Source organism: Oreochromis niloticus, linkage group LG7 (assembly GCF_001858045.2).
Source record: "Oreochromis niloticus isolate F11D_XX linkage group LG7, O_niloticus_UMD_NMBU, whole genome shotgun sequence".
NCBI classification, from domain to species: domain Eukaryota; kingdom Metazoa; phylum Chordata; class Actinopteri; order Cichliformes; family Cichlidae; genus Oreochromis; species Oreochromis niloticus.
In genome coordinates this window covers 52,081,172-52,097,944 of record NC_031972.2, presented here as the reverse complement: position 1 = coordinate 52,097,944, position 16,773 = coordinate 52,081,172, and the positions used below count along the sequence as shown (strand labels likewise).

Genomic DNA, 16,773 nt, shown 5'->3' with positions numbered 1-16,773 from the left:
ACTAACATGTTTTCTTATTCTTTATATGTGCTCTATGATATATTACAGCTAGTTTCGTTATAGGGACAGAGCACTGTGCTGACTCCAGTAAATTATGGTGTATCTTATTTTCCTTGATGCACCTGATGCTTTGTGGTCAGTGCACATCAGAAGATCTGATGGCAGAGGCCGTGTAGCTGTGGAGACAGACCTGAGGGCATTAATCATGAATGCCAGCCTCTCACTTTATCTGTGTGATCATTAGGCCGTACTTTAGTGATGATCACTCTCTGGAAATGAGCTCCTGGAGGCTGCTTCCATTATTCATACCTACAAGAGCACAGTCTGCCCCCTATTCTTGGAAATGAGACTTAATGGGTGGGTGAGTGTGTGGGTGGTTGTGCTCTTGATATGTCACTGAGTGGCGTGTCTTTGTCAGTGATCTCATCTCTCTCACTGCTTCATCTTTAGCAATGTGCATCACAGGTACATTTGCAATGAGACCACAGGGAGGTGCCAAGTGTTGCTCATTGTGATACCGAGAATGACAAGTCTTCCCCTTTAAGGAAATTTGATTGGCTGACATTTTCATCAAAGTTAGTATGCTTTGCACCTGGACAAACAACTGTAGCTCACACAAATATCTATCATCATGTTGCTTTTTTTGTTTTTGCCAAAGGCATGTTATTATGTTCTTAATACAAATTACACGTTCCACCTTTCTACATATCCACAGTGATTATCCTAACCCACTTTAACAAGTCGATTCAAGCCTCCTGTGAAGTTAAAATAGACGTCTGATTGTGTGAAGTGGTTGTTGAAAGTGTTGTGAACTATTATATATGAAAGTATTCCCAAAGGCACGCTGCTATAAGGAACTGTTTGCCTCCTGTCACGTGTAGATGTCTGGAAACAGACCAGAATATGATACTAAAGGACTTCCCAGATTATACTTCACATATTTCAGGTAAGCTTATACAGGAATCAATTCTTCTCCTCAGCTACAAGACTAAGTGCAGACAATTAGCTGGCAATATGTGGATGATGGTGGTGGTGTCAGGGCGTGATGATGTTTTGCTCACATAATTAGTCTCTGAGGCCTTGTGTTGAAAAAACAACAGACTTGTCACCATAGCTATCATTCCTGCATCAAATGTTTAAGTATCACATTTATGAGCCTAATCATTTCTGCTGTGAGCATGCACAGTGTTCATAGAATAGCATCCTTGATAACAACTTACAGTTTTAGTGATGAAGCTTTCACATTATGTTCAGCCTTTTAAACTTTTTGTTTTCTGAAGATGTATTTCGGCATTTTGCTGCTGATGTTTGAAATATTTAAAAAAAAAAAGGTGCTGCTGGTCAAACCCATGCAGAATGGCGGTGGTGCTGTTTGAACATTGTTTATTTTTTTCTGAAAGCTAAGGATAACCTTCTGGAGACAGGAAAATCAATAGCACTGTACTGAATTGCAGAGACCCCTGGTGTCTGCATCGATGATCGATGTACTTGGTGGTCATTTGGCTCTGGAGACCTGAATATTCCCAGTGCAATATCAGTAAAAAAAAGGAAAAACAGCATCTGACTTCATGAAGCAATGATTTATCCACTATACTGATTCATCAATATACTATGAAACCATACACCAAATTCAATTTCAGGTTTTTGTAGTGGAAGATGAGACAAGAAGTTCATATTAAACTGCAAATGGAGGGTTGATAAGCAAACTGAGGACTGCGGAGGAGCAGCCATGGATCGCCGCAGCTCTTTCACCATTTGTATAACCTGCTCTTCTAATAATTGGACGGAGGATATTTTGGGTTCACAGGTCTGTTAATTAAAAGCGCTCAGCCCTCTGACAGATGAGACCATTATTTCTGTGGAGTGTGAATGAATCAGCCGCAGTTCATAATAACGTAATGAGTCAATTTGTTGCTTTGCACAGCCCAAATCAAAATCTGTGACAGTCTCGTGTGAAGTTGCTCATTATCCTCAACACGCTGCTCACCCGCCGATGCAAGAACGTGCACATTTTCTAGAGAATCAATTATAGATTTTGCACCTATATGATCACGTGAGCGTCAAACGTGTTTGGCTGTATTTCTCTGTTTAGGTCTGACATGCTGCTAGGTCACAATATGCTGATGGCAGTTCAGAACATGTAATTATGTAATACCTGTGATAATGGTGTGATTGGGACTGTCTTTTAACACTACAGTCTAAAAGAGCAGAGCCACGGTGAGCATCAGCACAAAAGGAATGATTACATTACAGAAGGTTTGAATGCTTAACAATTTCATGAAGCTTTTTAAACGATTACCATCATCAGCGGCAGTCCTGCAAATATCTGCCCTTTATTCACTACCTGTACTGCTGCAGTTGGCCTTTCTTTTGATATCATCAACTGAATGGATTGTTAGGCGCTGGCAAGTGATTTCACACTCACCACATCTGGCTCTTTCTGGATGGGAGGATTATAAATACAGTAGGTGTATAAATAACCACTGCTGGGTGAAGCACTGCCACCTTAGCTGTGATTCAGTCTCACCCCCTCGTCATTTTAAACCCAGCTGGAGCTCAAATCAGGGCCTTTTTACAATAAAAGAGCAGCTAGAGAAAATGAAGCCCTATTTATTATTCCTTGTGGCTTTTTGTGACTGGAACCACAGACCCCTTGTCCACCCCCTTTTTTCTCTCCCACTCGCCTTTGAATGCTTCTGACAAAAGGCTCCAATCTCTGCTGCTGCAGTAATGATTAGGTCTTTGTAGTTCTGCCCATACATACAAAAAAAAGAGAAAAACCCTCAGACATCAGTGCAGCATAACCTCTGTGGACCTTTAAAAAGGAAAGCAATGAGATTTCTTGTCCATGGTAGAATTGGTCTATAATGTTATCTGGTAACTCTGGTACTGCTTTGTTGAACATAATTGAATAATTAAGGATCTAATTTGTCATCACTTTGAGGTATTCTGGTACTTGGTTATTTTTTGTGCACTTACAACTTACCTTTTCTTAAACTCTCTAGTAGAGTAGGCAATTCTTGATCTTTCACAGTTATTAAAATGATTTTAAATGAGAAATTCTAGTCTTACTTTTTGAGCATGTTCTCATAGTACTTTTAAACTCACCCATCTCAGTCTGCAGAATCCTGCACCTACTTACTTTTATATTCATAGCACTTTGCTTTCCATGCACTTTCCCGGCACATCACATCACAAGTTCATTATTGGCAGAGTGTTTATATTGAGAGTTCTGTCTTTTGTTGATGCAGCTCTTCCTATCATTCATAACAACTTCCGTTTTCAGGGCGATCTGTGACAGCTGTCGATAGACATGAACGCTGTCAGGTCATCTGTGCACGTGAGTCCAGACCATTAGCCTTTTCCTGAGAGATGAGATCTGGGGCAGCAACACTGAAACAAAGCAGTGCGGCTGATCGACCCAATCAACCCTTTCAGCTCGGAAAAAGAGACACGTGCTTCGCTGATGTGTAATTTAGTGAAGCACAAATGAAAATGGGGTAGATCGCTACCATTTTTAATCTCCTTAACTTCCCGAATGGTTGTTTTCGAGACCGTAGAACTCCCACATGCTTCTATTTTCAGACCTCGTGGACATGACATGTTCTTACCGACAGAAACAAAATTCGACATGCCATGAGCTGAGTGAAAGTGAATCCACAGTCAGCGGTATCAGTGGTTTCACCAAATGTTCAGAAGCAAAAATTGGCTCTAACAAATAATAATAAATACATTTTTTGTTTCTTTTTGTCAAACATGAGGCATTTGCTTGCTGGATAGCAAATAATGCAAATTGTATCTGGAGCTAACTGCTTATATCGTGGCCACACACAAGAGTATAAAAGACTTGCTTCTTGCCTTTTTCATGAACTAATCTGCAAATCAAATCTGATATCTGGCACATGCAGAGCCATTCTCTCTCCTTCTTGCAGGTTGTGAAAAACTGTGCGCTTGGAATTCCTCTTTGTCTACAGGCATGTAAAAACACAGTGTGGCAACACTTTCTGAGAAATGTGAAGTGATACTGAGCCGTGCAAGCAGTAATTTCACTTTGCCTGTACAGCACAACTGAGGTAAAGAAGATGAAACCCTGCCCTGCAAACAATAAATCTTTTTATTCCCTCAGGAAGTAGGCTCGCTTTGAGTGACTCACCCTATAATTGGCCCAACTGCGACATTAATCAGATAGCACCCTTTTCTTCTTTCTTTGGGGGTCTTTGATGCATAATTGAGCGGGTTTAGCTCTTGGGTGAGAATTATTTTGAGGCCATTGTGTATATTCTTTTTGCCTATACGTCACCCTTTGAAAAAAGCCTTTGCGGAAAACCAAGTGTATCATATTGAATACCTGGATTTTTGTCAGGTTTTGAGACCTCTACATCATCAGTGTGATTGTTTTTCCCTGAACAGCCTGAATAAGTTGTAGAATGCAACAAAAATCTATAAATTAATACTCATATATACAGTTTGATGTTTAAATTCTTCTAATAAAGATTTGTCAGAAGGTTCAATAAACGCACTAGTTTTTAAAAAATGTGAATTTTCTTGCAATTATTTCATGGTTTAGGCTTTACAGTGCTAAGAAATTTCACAACAGAAGAATCAGCAGCCATTTGTTTTGCATCAAACAAATATAACCACATTTATTTTGAAAGTATAAAATTTCACACTGTAAAGGCCACTTTTCAGGGTAAATTGACAACCTTCCTGTAAGATTTACACAGACAAAAAAGCTTGTCCATCTCTCCGCTGGTCCAACACACTGTCCAGTTCTGTGGCAAAAAAAAAGAAAAGAAAAAAAAAAAGCTATTGTTCTGCTTCACCACAGAAAATAGTTGGCGAGATCTGAATAACTTACTCAAAACAGGAAAACGGCAGGAGAGTGAGAATTCCTGATTTGTACATCCCACAGAGGACAGAGGAGCAAGGTTTCCAAACGGTTCTCTCTCTTTCTCTTTATTAAACCAGCTTACAGGCACAGCTTGACGTTACAGGCACTGTTTGCCTTCTACTGGGAGACTCGAAAAAGAAATCTGCAAGTGACATTCTTTACACTGGCACCAGTCAGGCCACGAGAGCATCCCCACTGAGACAGCATCCTCCGTTTGTAGAAGCGGGGAGACTTTGCGCTGCAGACCTTGTCATCAGAGGCCGTTTGGTGGCTCACCGTAGCTCTGTCGAGGTGTCCTTACTTTGAGGATAGTGTTCACATTCTTACTCACTAACCGTGACGTGGTGCTCGCTGAGGTAGAACAGTTGTACCAAAAGAGTTATTTATAAAGAATACAAATGAGTAACAGTCACATCAATAAACTTAAGAGTGGAGTCATGGGAGGGGAGGGGAACAACATCACATTTCACCCACATTTTCAGCACAACAATATGTAGATCACTGACATATCTTCCTTCCTTCCTAACAGAACAAACCTCTCCTTCAGTTCTTTCCCTTTCACTCGTAATGGCAGCTTCACAGATACTCAGACTGTATTGTTTTTTGTTTTTTTTAACATCTACAAGCCAGTGTGAACAAATTCAGTTGTGAAAATACTTTCTCCGGTATCACGGCATGTGAAATTTATCCTTCCAACTCTCACACACGCTGTTGAAGAGTGTAAAAATAAAAAGAGAGAAGAGGGGGGGAAAAGAAGAGATAAGTCAACAAAAAGGAAAATAAAGCAGATAGTTGTCATGTTAGAGAGGGAACACCGGCGTACAGAAAAGTCACATTGTTCATCGACACCGCTTCGATATTAAAAGAGGAATCGGTAACATCCCTTTTGAAGGCTCTCATCTCTCCTGAAGGCTGGAATGAGCTAAGTGAGCTGATTGGCTCCCTGCAGGGTGGGCAAGGCGGGGCTCCTCTGCGCGCTGCTTACGGCTGGACACTGAGCCCTCTGTGTGGACTAGGACCAGCTGCTGTCTGTCAAACGCCCTGTCCCCTTACGTGTGATGATGCTGTCCGTCGATTTTAGAAGCCTCTCTAGACAGGGCGCGTTGATTTTGCCCGGCGGCGGGCCTCTGGGCACCAAGTTTGTCTTAGTTTGGCTGTCTGTGCTGGAGGACACGGCGCTGTCCTGCGTTAGGTCTCTGTCACTGGGGGTCAGCAGGGGCCTGGGACCAGCCTGGGCCTGCTCTGCTGTGGGAGAGCAAATGGGTGACGTGTGGAGCCACTTTAGATTATTGGCAGAGTAAGCTCCAGGAGGAGTGAGATCTGTGACTCTCAGGGCTTTGGCGGTAGCTGGAGGATCGCTAGTAGTGATGGCGCTCGCTGCTGCAGATGTGGTCACTGGAGACAGCTGTTGGGAATGACAAAAACGTTGCTCAGTTTCAACTGCGTGACCATGTATTATTCAGCGATGATTCTAATTGATTACCAAGACCTAAGTTTCATTTGCTGTCCATCTAGTTATTATAAGGACCCTGAAATATAAATAATATATTCATCGTGCAGAAATCTGAGTGAGGCCCAGATAATGGAAGGGCTGAAAGCAACACTAAAACGGTAAATGGTTAGTTCTTTTATAGCGCTTTCCTACTCAAGCACTCAAAGCACTTTATACAACAAGCACTTTTTTCCTCTAAGTGCTTTCCATCGAACGTTCACACTCTGATGAGTGCAATGAGAGCAAGTCGGGGTTGAGGGATCAAGCCACCAACCTTCCGATTAGCAGATGACCTGGTTTACCTTCTGAGCTACAACCACCCTTAAATACACTGCAGGAACCTCTAATCACATAAAAATGGCCCGAGAGCAATCAAGCCCCAAAATCTGGGTGGGGCGCTACAACAACCTGAACACACATGTACACAGTGTATTAGCGCCTCAAAATTATTTAATTTCTCTGTTTAATATCTAACATTAGGGGTAAAAACTGGCATTAATTTTGAGTTTTGTTTCCATGTTTCTAAAATATTCTATCTGAACCGTGGTTTGGCCTCCACTAATTCTTGAGGATCTTGTTGTTTAGCTACTAGAAGCCCCAGCTTGTTGAAAAGCTACTTATTTTGTCTGCCATCTGGTGCCGGACACTAAGTGTCCAATGAGATGTTTTGTGAGAGTAAATAACACGCCGAAGAGCGTGGCAGGCATAAGACCAAAATTATGAGCACGGTTCTGAGGGCGATAATTCTCTGTGTATTTGTTTAAACACACGATCTTTAGATAATCCGTGAGAATTCCCCCAGTTTTCTTTTCTCACACGTAGCACAGAGCAAGAAATAGTCCACGTTCAGCCATGTTCGCGCTACTAGAAATACTCGATTTGGGAACCTGCTCCGATTGAGCTGCACCACCTGCATAATTTACACACTGTAGCAATCAGACTTTGTAGTAGGGATCTGGTATGAGCAGTATCGATCATAGAGGGTGTAGTCAGTTATAAAGTATAAAAAAACCTAATGTAGATCATAAAATCCTGTTCATGACAGGGTGTGTCAGGACTAATTCCTCACCAATTAAATGCAAAGGAATGTTCTAAAGTATCCTGACCTTTCTTATCCCCTTAGGGACACTCCTCCAAAATTACCTTTTCTCCTCTGTCATTGTTCTTAGTGAACCTGAGACTGCAGTAATACCTCGGTAAAAATAGCTTTTAATCCTCCTTCCCCTGTTCCAGACCTGTGATTAAATAATAATAGATATTTTAGTCGCTCTTCCACTGCGTCGTCACCATATGTTCTTGGCAGCGGGATTTGTCTAGGCGAAGAGCTCTTGCACAACAGCTTCTCTTTTTTTTAACTTTACCTTGAGTTTCTTGGTAGGAGCAGCTTCCTCTGTTTGGGTGACAGTGAGTGGGTGTTCTTGAAGCTTTACATTAGGGAACCAGCTCTTCAGCATTTCTTCCATTTTAAGAATGATATTAATGTATTTCTCCCTGGAGGCAGAGGTGGAAAAAAAAGAAAAGAAACAGAGAGTGAGAGAGAGCTATTTACTCAAGCTATCACGCACGAATCTGAGTAATCGAGCAAAAATCTTGGTAACCTCTTCTCTGAAATCTACCTCCCCATCAAGCTCGCACAGGAAATATGCACTCTTGAAAAGCAAGCGAACACATTCACTCGCTCAACAAAGCCTGCTCTCCATGTGTGTGGGGAGGGGAACATTGTCTTAAGTACATTTCTCACATGCTTCGAGCTCACACGTGGACTGGCGTATAATACTCCCGCTCGCCTCTAAATATAAACGCCAAAGCCACAACGTTCTCCCACAGCGTCAGTGTAAAAATAAAACAGTTGACGCAGTTCACGTCGGAGGTGGGCGCAGTCAGAATCCCCCTTAACTGCTGCCCGTCAGAACCAGATGGCGAGCGGGGATTAGCCTGGGCCGTATGATCGGGACCTTCCTGCTATATTCAGTTCAACCCATGTTAAATTCATGTGAAAGATTATCCGCCACAGTGGCTGCTAAAAAAAAGTCACTTTGATCCTATCTACCATTGTGTTGCTCCAGGGGCTGCCAGCTGGCAACACAGAGCAGACACCAGGAGAGACACGAGGGAGGGGTTTAGTCCACCTTCCAGCCTCTGCCCTGGCTGTCTGCAGGGAGGCTGCCACACCCACTCTTTGTTTCCCTTATGGAGGCAGCAGCTGGTGGGTGAGGGCTCCAATTAGTCTGCGCTAGGCTCAGGAGCACTTTGTCTAATATCAGTATACCTTGATGCAAAGCCTCGTGCTAACTGCACCCCAAAGATTCCCATTTAGTTTCACGGCTAAACTGTACACGATGCCGGGATTTCGTTTCAGTGTAATCAAATAGTATTGATACGATCGCTGAGTGCAATCGCTCTGTGAAATTATGCTCTAAAGTGATTACTCAAATCAAAAACTCAAAACTTTCCAGCTTCTTAAATGTGACAGTTTCCTGTTTCCAGATAATTGAAACATGTATAACATGAGTTTCTGAAATTTTCTGATAGCCACATTCATCAGATATGGAAGTTTTCTGTTCAGCGGTTAAGAAAATGCACAAATGAATGGACAGATATTCTTTTTTATATGTGGGGGGAAAGACTTGCACTAAAAATCAGATCATAAAGACTTGAGAATTGGCAGGGTTTTTTTTCCATTTAACAATGTGAAATACCAAAACATTTTAAATTTGACTGGGAAACAGGGACTATAAGAGTTTCTCCTTGAAAGGGGTGATATCATATTCCATTATGCTGTCTGGCCGGTGGAGAGCTAATCACACAGACACAAGTGGGCTGCTCTCACAGTGGAGCCTGATACATTTTTAACAAGATGCCCAGGTTTAGTGAGAGGCAGCCATCTCTTATCCTGAATGTGTGGGGGTAGCAGCAACCTGCTGTGAGCCATGTGTCAGAAACATAACGGAGACCACTTCGACCCACAGATAGCAAGCAGTACTGGGCAGCCCTTGTATATGTATGCTGGGGGATGCACTGTGGTTCTCACACGGGTTTGAAACCACAAGTGAAAAGAGCACACAGATTTTCTACGCTGACACATTTATGTCAAAGTACCGATTATCATTGTTTCATGTAGGGCAGAATGTGGGTCACATTTAGGACACCTACCCCATGTAGGGATTCTGCAGAACACCCATGATCCTCTGAATCCGGTCCATGGCGACACTCTCCTGGAAACTGCTGAGTCCTGGCAAGAAGAAAGTTGTAGCATGAGCCACATGAACTGTGTTGACAGCAGGGCTGAGTCTGTTCAGCAGATGGGTAGTGTGAAATGTGTGTGTGAAGGAACAGACTCCCTGCTTCTGTGGCCAGGAAGTGCTGGGTCACACGAGGTTCGGGTTTGACTAAGATCCCAAACTAAGCAGTTTCTGTGCCCGCCTGAACACGGTGCTCTCTTTCAGAGATCTTCATAATGCCTATCTGACTTAAGAACTGCATCACTTTACACACACATGCGCACATATACAAGGAATGCTTGTGGTTAGATGACAGTCCTACGACAACACACGTTTCAGACATCTCACGCTCATATCTCAGGGACACCTATTCCACAAAGACTTGCGTAGTCTATGCGCGCTATTGTTTTTTTTCTTTCTGAGACAAAAGAGACCATGAGAAACAGACTCAACTAAGACATTTTGTGTTAAATCGGGTTAATGTCTTGTGTGTGAAGCAGAAGACATATTAAATGCTGACTTACTTTCTTTGTATCTCCCTGAACGAAGGCCATTCAAGATTGATGACAGTGGATGAATGTAGCATTGTAGCTCCATGCACTGAAAATAATAACAGATTTATTAGTGTTAATGGGTAATAAAACACCTTTACAAACCTTTTCTGATAAGCTCATATTAAATCACCCATTTTGTTATATAAGTTGACAAGAACTTTAGATGACTAACTAGCTTTGTTTGACTTATGACAGAAAAAGTCTAGTTCTTTAGAAACGGATAGCAAATAGGGGAAGGTCATTTTTACTGGAAATGTCATGCAGGAAGCACTCTGTAAAACCACCACGGGAGCCAGTCTGGGTGATAGGGTACGCGCTAGTTTTGCTGACACTGTCAACCACTGTCTGTGGAACGCACACATGCACCACAGAGGCGCTCACCTTGCTGCTAAAAATTCTGTCTTTCTCTGACACGTTGGAAATGAACTGCCGTTCTTTGCATTCTTCCTCTGTAGAGCCGCGAGGTCTCTTCAGTGCCTGCTGAGTGTTGTTGCCATTCATTCTTTCTCCTTGCTGTGTTTTACACAGTCCAGTGGCGGTGTCTCTGTCCCATTTTTCCATGCAGCCGGGAGATCCCCGGCTGGAGACCTCCCTGACCTCGCTCCAGTTACCGTCGCCCTCCTTCAAGTCGCTGCTCCAGCGGCAGCTGCTGTCAGTCGGGCCCAGGTGCGAAGCGGCACACGGGGATAAAGGAGCTTCTGTCTGGCTGTGCTTTCTGGTACAGTCAGGCTCCTGCTCGTTCTCATTATCCTCATTGTCGCTAGCCAGCCAGTCAATGGAGTTGTCCGAATCTGTAGCAGACATCCTCAGCTGCAGGGTCTAACTAGCACTGACCATCACCGACCTGACAAAGAGAAAGTCACCGTTATTACATTGCAACAACATGAAACATATTAAAGGGAGCAGCGATAACAGACGCGGAGACGAGAAACAGTAAATTAAAAATTAACTACATCAAGGCCTTTAGCCAAAATAATCAAATGTAGTGTTCTTGAGCAATAGGTCAAGGAAAAAAACAAAAAAAATCCAGCCAAGCAGAAATAACACTAAAGACAGAGGAGGGACAGCAGTGTACTCTGAGCAGATGGTGGCAGTGAGATAACAGTTGTTGAGACCACAATGACCTGTTTGTTTTGCAGATGCAACACCTGAGCCGGTAAACACAGGCCAGTCACCATCACAAGCAAACAGCATATGGTCCTTCGCCCCATCAAATACTCGGGGGCTGGTGGGTGGGGGGCTCACATCATTTGTCCCTCCAAATTTTTTTCACTGCAACCCTCAAACGTCATCACAACACACACAAACAAATTTCTAAATTTCACAGTTGCTACCCCGACTATGCTCCCCCCAACCCTCACTCTGTCAGCTGGCCTGCCAGCTGCTACCACCACATTCATTCATACACTTCGTTCGCTTGCTTTTTCAAAGGGGCAGAGGTCTGCCACCATGACGACTAGTGCCTCGACGAACCGCAGACCTCCCATCAACACAAGTGACACTTCTGGGGTGAAAAAAGAGATTGAACAAAATGGGAAGCATTCATCGCTGAAGAACGCCTTCTGTATAAAAAAAAAAATCCAACTAAAGGCTCTCCACGGAGGCTTAATTGCAGTATATTTCCTCTGTGTTTATTACAAGGGGGGAAATGAGAACAGCATTTTCAGCACAGAGATTATTTTAGGATTTTCAGAGTTAAGGACTGCCATGTCTCTTGCTTCCTGTAAGATTTGAGGGTAGAGGGGTTAATTGCTCCCTGATTCTTTGTCGCCTTCTGATCTAATTGTTACAAAGGAGGAGTGGAGCGGACATTTACTGATATACTGAATAAAATGCAAACAGATACATGATGTCATTGCTCTAAATCAAAGCAATGATTTACAGGAGCACATGAGTATTGAGCGCCATAGAAGAGATTCAGCAAAGTCCCACAGAATCTTGAATCTAATTCCAAGCTACTGCAATGTCAGTTTGTTTTGTGTTGTGTAATACTGTATTACACAACACAAAACAGACACAGACACTGCAGTAGCAAAAAGAAAATCTAATTTCTCTCTATAATTGTATAAAAGTCGCTCTTCTTATTAATATACTATCTCTAAATCAATCCAGTGGCACTGAGAAAAATATATCAACATAGCTATGTGCCATGACTAGCTCCACGCTACTACTAATTTCTTTCTGTGATAAAAAACAGCATACACATGTCAAGCTTACTAAATATTCACTTGCCCTGGGCCTTTGCATGCGCATATAGGCCTACAGTTTTCTGATAACACTTTAAATAGCAGTAGGTACTGATAACAGTTAACACCGTGGATTTCTGAATCAAACAATAGGTGCTCCCATAAAGCAATTTAAAATATATATATATGTACCAGTTAGCTTCCGCGACCTCGACGTCTACATCTACCTGTGTAGGTGGGGCACCTGAATAGAGATGCCCACCGCTCAACACGTACGCCGATATGCTTGAAATATAAGAGAATATTTCAGATATTCACACGTCGTTATCTCTCAGAGAAAACGAGCATAGGAAGATAAGGTGGCAGGTCTGATCTGTCCGCCTAAATGCGGGTTTCACATCAGTTGGGTAACAGACACAATAGACTTCCTCATCAGTCACAGTAAATTTGGCAGCATGCTGGATTATTAAAATACAAATATATATATTTAAACAATAATGAAAGAAAGGAAACAGGAATACCAGTCCCTGTCATAGGAAGGCTACCATATCGCAGCATTAAACACAACCGCAAACTCTTTGTTTTTGTGACCAGGTTGTCTGTGTGAAATTCCTCTGGATGATTTAAAATAATAATATTAATAGGATATCGTTTAGTCCTCTCGGAAACACACAGTAAGTGATGTTTATCGGGAGGCTCTGGGCATTAAAAGGAGATGCGGATGGGTGCCTACCTTCCCAGGATGGAGCGGCTGGTCGTACTCTTCCTTTGTTCAGCGGTAAATCCAGTAGGACTGTCGGCAGAGAGCAGCTGATGTGCTGGACGTGCGGCGTGAGAGAGAGGAGGCAGAACATCCAGTGATCGGCCCGTGTTGCTTCTCCCAAGGCAACGTGTCTGGGAGGGCGGGACTAGCGTGAGCATGCGCTCTCATTTGCTCCTCGAGCGGCTCCGACTGACCAATCGGCTCCTCCGTTCAGTGCAGCCGCGGAGCAATAGGCGAGGCCGGTTTACATATGCAAATGACATGGAAATGACACAAACACGTGGACACGCGGATCGGTTTCATTTCAGCAGCTGGGTGAAAAGTCAAGCCAGGACTGACTGTGGTCATTCTACAGGCATTCTTGGGCATTATATCATCTGGATGATGATGCTTGACTTGAGGCATGTCAGTAAGCTGAGCGGCTCTGCTAAAGGCGCAGTCAGCAATTTCAGGAACAAGTGTGAGAGTTAATGAGTTTGCCCAAGGACACTTCGGTAGAGTGTAGCAGGCACTTATTTTTGCACCTTTAAAATATGTTTGCTAATGGTGGTGGTGGTGTGGTGAATGGGGGGCATCAGCAAAGTAATTAAAGGGCAACCGGTAAGATCTATTTACATGTATTTATTATAAGTAAGATTCTGTACATGTAATAGATATTATTAGGTCATGTTTGACATTTTAATCTGTAATATAAGGCTACTTTGTTATCGTTTAACTTTATAAAATGATAATAAACTTAGTTAGGATGACCTGCAAAGTAACTAGCTTTTAGAAAATAGAGGAGAAATAGACAAGAGAAAGTACCTGCTGCAAAACTATACAGTACTTGTGTAAGTACACGAATACTTTCTGCATGCCATAAGACATTACATAAGATGTCTCCAAGTTGTGAGTGACTAAGTAAATAATACATTAAGATGAATCATAGTGGAATTAGTCATTAATTGTTTCATTTTGCTTTTCTTGAGAAGGTAAATACATGAAACCAGAACCACTTTTCCACATGCAAAGCTGCTTCTTCTTGACCATAGCTCTGTATTTTTTTTTTATTTATAATTTATTTTTTTCTAGGCACAGTGATGGTAAAACTGATGACTCACAGGACCTCTGTTTGACTGCATGAGAGAGTAGGATTAGGTGCCCTCTGTCAGAGGCCAGACGAGAATCCTGAGCTTGGAGCCAGTGAGTCACGAACCCTTTCACAGCAAACAGTGGTGGTGGGGGGGGGGGAGATCACGTGCGCCTGGGAGACGCCCACTCAAAAAGCACAAACGGCCTGGTCTCCTCATCTCCCTCAGTTGACAATGCGGACAGACAGGATTTGAAACAACACATTTCCCCCCCTTCTCTCTCCAGAGTAAACAGGTCACATGCGAAAAGGCTCCGCGAGATGTTTACAGAGCCGAGGACGCTGCCCAGACAGTTTTAACAACCGGGTGCAAATCTGTCTGAGATATAATGCAGAAGGACTTCTTGGACTGTCATCTTTGCTTTCTATAATGAGCTTGTACCATGGTAATTAGATTGAAAAGGCAATTTGTGGTCAAGTGATCATAGAGTAGCATATGTGGCTACTTTTGCTTTATGTGCTGCCGTCACAATGAAGAGCAGGCAGGATGAGGGCACCAGCAAACACTAGCTTTGCTCTCTACGGATGAGCCTGTAATCACATCCTGCTGTGAAGAATGCATTCTAAAACCAGTCAAGGTGACACACCTACTGGCACGGTTAGACATTCATTTTGAATTTTAATTGTCCTGTAAATCACAGTGGTCTCTCACACATCCCACAAACAGCCTGCTGCTGTTCTGCTCCCCAGGCTCTGATCCCCCGGTGACCCCAGACTTTGTGACGACCGAGAGCTTTCCAGCAAACTCTCATTTCCCTTATTTGTCTTAGAGGCTGTCACTGTGAAATATGTATCACATTCACCTCAAAGCACAGGAAACAGACATGTCTACATACATTTGATGTTCAAAGAGCTTTTATTGGGCTCATACATCCAGCATTCTGAACCACGCACGCATGGCATCATACATTTAGAAACCTTAGCCACAGATTGTCGTGAATGTTTCAGTAAATCTTTTGTGTGATCGCCAGGAATGTTTAAGTGTTTAACAACAATCCAATTCTACGGAGCCGTTCTCCAATTTTCACAAGCTGTCATTCGCATAAAGAACAACAGCAGCAATTTGCAGTCTGTTCACAAAAGGGAACTCTTTTTATCTGTGCGTTTTCCTGTCAGGATCCAAGATGAGTCACACGACACAAACTGGCACTGCGATTTTCAATTTGTCAGAGAGGCAGGCTGAAAACATATCCCACAGAGACTGGATTTCTCCCGCTCTCATTCATAAAAAATAAAAGACCAATCAGAGACTCACACCCACTTTATTATAGGGCATACGCTGAACATCTGTCCCTGTCTAACCCTGTCTTCTCAAAAACATAAAAAATAAAGACCCAGCACGTGTGCGTGGGGAGCATCAACCGCACCTCACCCTATGGACTAAAGGCAGCTCTGAACTCAAGTACATGTGTGCACGATTTACGGTATTGTAAAATCTGTTTCTTATTTTCAGGCAGCGTCACATGTCTAACGCAATGACTTGCCATCAAAAGCACTAGCCAGTAACCTAAACTGACCCGTGTTACACTTGCATAAAGTGAGGGAATGTGAGAGACAGTGGCCTTACCTGTAAATATGCTGCAAGTGGAGGCAGGCATGCATGTGAGAGTGTTTGGGTGCCATTTGCACGGGAGCGTATTTGCATTTGTGTCTGTTATATCAACATCTGTCGCGTGAACTGTGTATATGACTCAGCTGGGTGTACCCTGGCTTTGCTCCATATGCTTTCCCGAACTCAAAACCTGGCCTATGGTGACACACACATGCACGGTTTTATTTAAATTGGGACGGCAAACAGACTTCCCACACCATTGTCCACATTATGTCTGCTCGCCACTAATAGCAGGAGTGCGACCCAGGCACAGGTTTTGGTTTGGAGCTCAGATGGAAGAGAAAACCGACAGGAATGTCCATAACTGTGTTAACGACAACTAAAGCTGCTGCAGGGAACACAAATGTAAACACAAAGGCACACCAGACATTAAAGACGTCCTCTGGCTGGACATAATTGACATCGGTACAAAATATTGGGTCCTTGCAGTGATTCATAGACTTGTAATAACAGGATTACATAACTTTTTTTCCTGTAATGTTTGCAAAGCCTTGGACTACCTCCCTCAAGTCTCAGCCACCAATTGAGCATGTCAGCTTTGAGGAATAAAACCTAATTTTCCCATCAATCTAGCTGAAGCTGAACTTTGTGACTTGGATCCCGTTCTCTGCTTATGTGTTTTACAATGATCTTCACAGATGTTCCACGTGACAATAACAGAATGCCATGTCTGGAACCTGTTTAGCTTTTTAATCTTGGTTAGAAAACATGTCTTCCACTTCTCCCTAGTGTAGCATATTACTCCTCCAGATATGTCATCCTGTTACAGTAAATGCTACTTCTACAAATAAACCCCACCCACACACTAGAAGTGTAACTGCATGTACTGTGGGCACGCTGCAGCGGCAGGGTGGGGGGGTGTCAGTTGTATGCGCAGCCAATCGCATTTAGATTTGATATTAGAGGTTATGCAGTCAGAGAAGGA

The 16,773-nt window shown here is 42.9% G+C and overlaps 1 protein-coding gene and 1 long non-coding RNA gene across 2 annotated transcripts; one reads left to right on the top strand and one right to left on the bottom strand.

Annotated features, from left to right (window-relative positions):
• Nucleotides 1-4,969: 4,969 nt before the first annotated feature.
• Nucleotides 4,970-13,228, bottom strand: ciartb (circadian associated repressor of transcription b). Its single transcript, XM_005470699.4, has 6 exons — nt 13,078-13,228; nt 10,540-11,002; nt 10,129-10,204; nt 9,537-9,615; nt 7,745-7,874; nt 4,970-6,296 (listed from the first exon to the last, which is right to left on the bottom strand). Exons 2-6 carry the CDS (start codon nt 10,960-10,962, stop codon nt 5,904-5,906), a joined length of 1,101 nt encoding a protein of 366 aa, XP_005470756.1. The 5' UTR covers nt 10,963-11,002; nt 13,078-13,228; the 3' UTR covers nt 4,970-5,903.
• A 132-nt stretch (nt 13,229-13,360) lies between these two features.
• LOC112847386 (uncharacterized) lies at nt 13,361-16,555 on the top strand. Its single transcript, XR_003220905.1, has 2 exons — nt 13,361-13,707; nt 14,179-16,555. It is a non-coding gene; the product is annotated as an uncharacterized LOC112847386 (long non-coding RNA).
• The last annotated feature ends 218 nt before the right edge of the window (nt 16,556-16,773 follow it).